The sequence below is a fragment of the Guillardia theta genome (genome assembly GCF_000315625.1).
Source record: "Guillardia theta CCMP2712 unplaced genomic scaffold GUITHscaffold_76, whole genome shotgun sequence".
In the NCBI taxonomy this organism is placed as follows: Eukaryota; class Cryptophyceae; order Pyrenomonadales; family Geminigeraceae; genus Guillardia; species Guillardia theta.
In genome coordinates this window covers 170,080-175,765 of record NW_005434598.1, presented here as the reverse complement: position 1 = coordinate 175,765, position 5,686 = coordinate 170,080, and the positions used below count along the sequence as shown (strand labels likewise).

Below are 5,686 nucleotides of genomic sequence, written 5' to 3'. Positions count from 1 at the left end.
GGAGAACCAGAGAAGAGACGAGGAGGAGGGAGGAGGGGGGAGGGAGGAGGGAGGAGGGAGGAGGGAGGAGGGAGGTGGGAGGAGGGAGGTGGGAGGAGGGAGGTGGGAGAAGGGAGGTGGGAGGAACAAACTGCCTTTACCAGCGCAAGCAAGCAACATGATGAAGCATGCGCCATGAAAGAAGATGCGGCATGCAACCTGCACACTACTCAGCCTGTCCGGCTCGACTGAGAGGCAAAATCTCTACCTGTCCTGCTGTGTTGCACAAGTTTGCAAAGTATCCATGGAAGGTAAACAACAGAGCAAGCATCATGTATGAAACAACCTGCGTGTGTTTGTTACACAGATATTAGACCAGTAGCAAGAATCTTACACATCCTCGCCAGAAGCCGACAGCAACTTCGACTTGTTTGACTGCTCAACTCAACTCAACTCAACTCATCTCACCTCATCGTTTCTTTGCAAATTTCTCAAACCTCGTTGTGAAAAGTAACTTGAGATCCATTTCCAGATGATTGCAAACAATCCAACGAGGATCAAACTCATGTATAGTCTGACAACCTTGAACACGATCAGTCACATCAAAGCAGAAGAGCAATCGTCACCATGACTGTGCAAAAAAAGACAAAAACCTGTTTTCAAACAAATCTCATTTATGTCACTCAATGTGTTTTCTCACACAGTCATTGAAAAATTCCAAATGTAACGATCACGCAAGGGAGGGGGAAGGTAGAGATCAGCCTGTTCATGACAGTCAACGATTCTCCGCTGCTGCTCCAGGACGCAACGGCGCAAAGACAAGTACAAGAGCGTAGGCTTTCGGCGTGATGACTCGATCGATAGCGAAAGATGCCTGATACAACGTCACATACCAACATGCAAAACCTGATCATACCTGGCATCGAAGATACGCCAAGAGTCCAGGAGAAGGGGATCGGAGGTCAGGCAGACTTGTTTCTGCGAGAGATACGAGTTTGACTAGTTGTTCGTCGTCACATCCTGCCAACAATCATGAGAATACTCGTGGTTGAAAGTCACAATGGTCTTCACGTGCTGCTAACTCAGACAACGAAATTTCTCCCTCAACTCTCTGTATGTTTGCACCCGCCTGTATGAGATAGTTCAGCGTGAATTTTTCAGTGAATCAAAAAAACAAGGAGAAAGAAAATGACTACACTGACTGAAATGCGACTTGACTTGATTGCACTGACTGAACTGTAAGTTGACTTGACTGACTCTGCTGACTTGATTCTGACTAGCTGACTGGCTGACTGGGTGGCCGGGTGGCTGGCTGAGCAAGAAAGTACCTTAAGCAGATATTTCACACAATTCTTGTCTCCTTTGACTGTTTGACAGAGAGCGTTCAGTTCTGGCATGCAAAGAATTGTCTTTCAGTTCCTATTGCAATCTCTAGCGCAGAAATGCCATTGATGTCCCTATCATTCGGATCGGCTTCCGCCCTGCAAAACGCTCAGCCGGAACTTTCGACATTCAACTTGTACACCATGTTGTCAACAGGTATCTGGTGATGTGCGAGTGACCGAACTCAACAGAGGATAGTAAGATCGTCCTTCCTCCATCATCTCTCATACTTAAGAGAGAGACCTGGTCAACATCGTCAAGGGCCGAGCAAGCGCCTCAACAGGCTACCTGCCCACTCAGACTCTCCTTACACCGTCTCCTGCAGGATTGCTCGAACGCCAGGAGGAAGTGCAGCTCCCAACCGCGGCCACAGCATGCCGCCCTGCGTTGACCAGATGTGAACACGCAGAGAACGCAAGGCAAGCGAGCATGGCATCACCAATGCGCGCATGTTCGGCCGGAATCATCGCGCTCGAACAGCTCGCAGCCTTCTTCGAGGAGGGATTGCAGGAGAACAATGCTGCGTCTTACACTCTGCTGCTCCACTTGCTTCCACAGATTTGCGTCCACCAGCGAGACGAACGTTCTCCCTGACTCACAGGCTCTGTCCATCTCTCTTGGAGCACGCGAGGAGGTAAAGCAAGTTTGGCCCTCGGAGGGGAAACAACCTGCATCGTCCTCTGGTCCCAAGTCTTCCGTCCCAACTTCTCCTTCCTCTCCTTCCTCTCCATCCTCAGCAAGCCTCTCGTCCTCACCCTCAGCTCCTCTTCGTCCCCTGCTTCTCATCGTTCCCCGTTGCTCTGCCCTGCCATAGAGCCTTCAATGTGTGGTTTGTGTTCTCAATCTCTGCAAGCTCGCCTCATCCAGTATTTTACTCATCAAACTTAAGTTAAAATATCATAGTATCCTATCACATTGAACTGGGAAACTTGGAGGAAACCCCGTCTGACTTTACTCAAAACCACACGGTAAGTTTCTGCTGCCTTCTCCTTTTCCTATTTTTCTGTTGAGGCGGATTGAGTCACTAATACCGTAGTACTACTAAAATTGCAACCGGCGCGTCAGTTATGCGGGCTCGGAACTTCGGAATGCGGTGACCCGGTGACCGTGCGTGCCGTCGCTGAGGCTGCCGGGCCGGGCATACCGTCTAGTCACTGTACCGTACTATCATGGCATCCCGGGTATGCCGAGATCCCGGGGAGTCCGTGGAGACGCAAAGACGACCCTTCAACCGGACCACAAGTTTCAAGTTTGTCATGTCGTGTCATGCTACACTCGGACTCCCAGGAGGCCGAGCCGTTTGGCAGCACTCCCTTCCAATCGTTGCGTCTTGATAGGCGAATCTCACGCTACTCCCTACCAATCGTTGCGTCTTTATAGTCGAATCTCCAGAGTCCCCTTTTTTACTGCATTTCATAAGACCCCCTCCCCCTCATGCCTCTACTCCCTTCCACGCCCCCTTCCTCCTCCCCCCCCCTTCCTGCCATGCGCTGCCCTCCTCCCTGCCCCCTATACCTTTCCTCCATGGAGTCCTCGACCCTCTCCTCTACGCACTCCTCCTCCTCCGACTGCTTCTTGCGCACGTCTCCTCCCCCTGACGCCCCTGACGAGCTCTCCTTCCTCCACGCCTTCCTCCTCCTCCACGGCTCCTCTCCCTCGGTCTCCCCTGTGTCCTCGCCCTCCAACCTCGTCTGCGACTACGGCATCCTCTTTCGAGCCCACGCAGACGAGAGCTTCGTACAGGACTGGGAGAGAGGCTCGGGGCGGGGGAGCTAGCAGCCAAGTACCGCTGCTCGGGGAGGGTAGATAGCACAAAGGGACTTGTCCACACCATCGTCGAGAATCAACAAGATACATCGCTTGCTCGCTAGGACATCAGATCTTATCATCCGCTCCCAGCTCTCAGGAAGCGCGTGGGGCTTTATTGTATCCCCACCCTGACAGCAGGCCTCCTCGGAGCTCGCTTCCCATGTACTCTATCAAGCAATAAACACCTCGCTCTCTTCCCTCTATCGTCTTCCTCCCTGTCTATCTCGCATTTATCCCTCCCATCATGACGCGCTTTCTTGCTGTTGTACTCAAAAGACTCATACACCATCCATATACCCTGTGGAGGATGACCCCTGGTGTCCGAGCGAGCCTGTTTAGTATGGGTGGCTTGGGCGCTAGTCCTACGGTAGCAAGAGGAGCAGAAGCTTGTTGGCTCGCTCCTCCCTCGCACTCCTCGGGCGGCTCTCCTGCCACGCACTTTCATCTTGCCTCGGACCCCGAGCACTCCTCCACGCACTCCTCCTCCTCGTCTTTCTTCTTGCGGGCCTCCGGGCCCTCCGAGGCCCCCCCTGATGCCCCTGACGAGCTCTCCTTCCTCCGTCGCGTCCTCGTCCTCCAACCTCGTCTTCGATCGGACTACGGCCTCCTCCTCCGAGCCCACGCAGTTTGGCAGACCGTATCGGACTCCGGCGAGCCTAGGCTCGGAGAGCTTCGTCACAGTACAGGACTGGGCCCGGCGGGGCGGGGGAGCTAGCGGTGGCCAAACTGTGCTGGCACGTAAATTTCACCGGGTCGGCCGGACTCCCAGGCTCCGGAAGCTCCCCGGACTCACAAGCTGGCCGGCCGCAGACATATTGACTCAAACGGTCAAGTTAAGTATCTGCAGTCAGGGAGAGAAGACCCTTTTGAGCACGTATACTCTACGCTTATCTCCCTGACAGTGACAGTACTGAGCCTCGGAGCTCCGACCGTCTTGACTGCTTGCGAGCCAACGAGTTGACATGACTCAAAACAGTTCAGTTTTACTCAAAGTTAAGCTAAAAATCAGTACGAGGACAATCATGAGAGACGCGATCAAGTATCGGATATACCCGGCAAATCAGTTTTACTCATCACATCTCCGACAGTCGTGACAGCGACCGTTCCCCTGCCCCACGAAAACACGTGATTTCCATGGGACGCACGCCGAACGCTCTCTCCCTACTGCACGCCACTACTCCCTCCCACTCCTCCCTCTCCTGCCATGCACTTTCATCTTGTCTCAGACCCTGAGTCCTTTTCTACGCAGTCCTCCTCCTCCGACTGCTTCTTGCGCACACCCCCTCCCCCTGACGCCCCTGACGAGCTCTCCTTCCTCCACGCCTTCCTCCTCCTCCACGGCTCCTCTCCCTCGGTCTCCCCTGTGTCCTCGCCCTCCAACCTCATCTGCGACTACGGCATCCTCCCTCGAGCCCACGCAGACGAGAGCTTCGTACAGGACTGGGAGAGGCTCGGGGCGGGGGAGCTGGCGGCCAAGTACCTGAATTTGAGTCGGGTCGACCGGGAGCAGGAAGATAGGGGGATGGGAAAGAAAGATAGCAAAAAGAAGGTTTAAAGGACTCCAACTACTATCTTGACTACCATCACTGCACTGCTCTTAGATCTGAACCGCTGCCTCAAAGCTCGGTGACAGCGGGAGGGGAGGCATGTTTCAAGTTTTCCGTCTTCTTCGCCTGCCTGACAGCAGATTGCATGTACTCTATCAAGCAATAAAGACTCTTCTCTTCCCTCTATCGTCTTCTCTTGTCTCTCATGATCGTCCCCCTTCCATGATCTTCTAAGGCTCTACCTCCTGTCCTCAATATCAGGCAAGAGCTCTTTCCTCAGGAAGAGTCGGGGGTTGCTCTGTAACTTCTGGAGGCCTGCGTTGTACCAGAGCAGGTCACTTCCTACAGCCTACAGGGCAACTACAAGTCAAACTCACCAGACTTGAGCCGGTACCAGGACGGCTCTCTCCACTCGCATGTGTATCCCATCGCAGAGTACAAGGCTTGTGCTACCCTGGCATTGCAACATTGACACCTCCTCCTCCTCTATGGTTGAACCTGTTCTGAGCCTTCACGTACAGGAAGATCTCTCGGTACTCCCCACTCCTCTGATGCCTGCGCGCAAGAAGTCAGGATGCAGAGCAGCGGGCAGGTTGGAGGAGGAGGACGAGAAGTGTCTGCGAGATGTCTTGTGGGCGATGCTTACCTTATGCTCGCATGCCCTCACAAGCTGCTGTCCGATCCCCCTTCCAGCTCAACGTGAGCTGGGGAGCGGTAGCTGAGCGTCATGCTCACTGTCTTACCTCCTCCTGTACTCCTTGAGCACTGCGAGGTTAACCAAGTAGGGAAGCTCAGGCGCGGGTCGCCGCTGCCACTGGACGTCAACCGACCCGCGCGCCACATGCAGCGTCAAGACTCACTGAGAGGGGGACAGGGCAGGGTAGCAGCCCCATCTCCACCATACCGACCACCCTTCCTAGGAGAACGTTTGACGTGTCGTACTGGAGATTCATGATGGGGGAGTGGGA

At 54.1% G+C, this 5,686-nt stretch overlaps 2 protein-coding genes across 2 annotated transcripts; both read right to left on the bottom strand.

Annotated features, from left to right (window-relative positions):
* Nucleotides 1-754: 754 nt before the first annotated feature.
* On the bottom strand, nucleotides 755-1,974 carry GUITHDRAFT_143548 (hypothetical protein; the record flags this gene model as incomplete). Its single annotated transcript, XM_005826267.1, has 7 exons — nucleotides 755-853; nucleotides 896-999; nucleotides 1,051-1,108; nucleotides 1,308-1,369; nucleotides 1,542-1,605; nucleotides 1,676-1,744; nucleotides 1,894-1,974. The coding sequence occupies 7 exons, from the start codon at nucleotides 1,972-1,974 to the stop codon at nucleotides 755-757; spliced, it is 537 nt and encodes a 178-aa protein (XP_005826324.1).
* A 2,813-nt stretch (nucleotides 1,975-4,787) lies between these two features.
* GUITHDRAFT_143547 (hypothetical protein) lies at nucleotides 4,788-5,671 on the bottom strand (the record flags this gene model as incomplete). Its single annotated transcript, XM_005826266.1, has 6 exons — nucleotides 4,788-4,848; nucleotides 4,961-5,033; nucleotides 5,096-5,172; nucleotides 5,217-5,273; nucleotides 5,462-5,526; nucleotides 5,579-5,671. 6 exons carry the CDS (start codon nucleotides 5,669-5,671, stop codon nucleotides 4,788-4,790), a joined length of 426 nt encoding a protein of 141 aa, XP_005826323.1.
* Nucleotides 5,672-5,686: the final 15 nt, after the last annotated feature.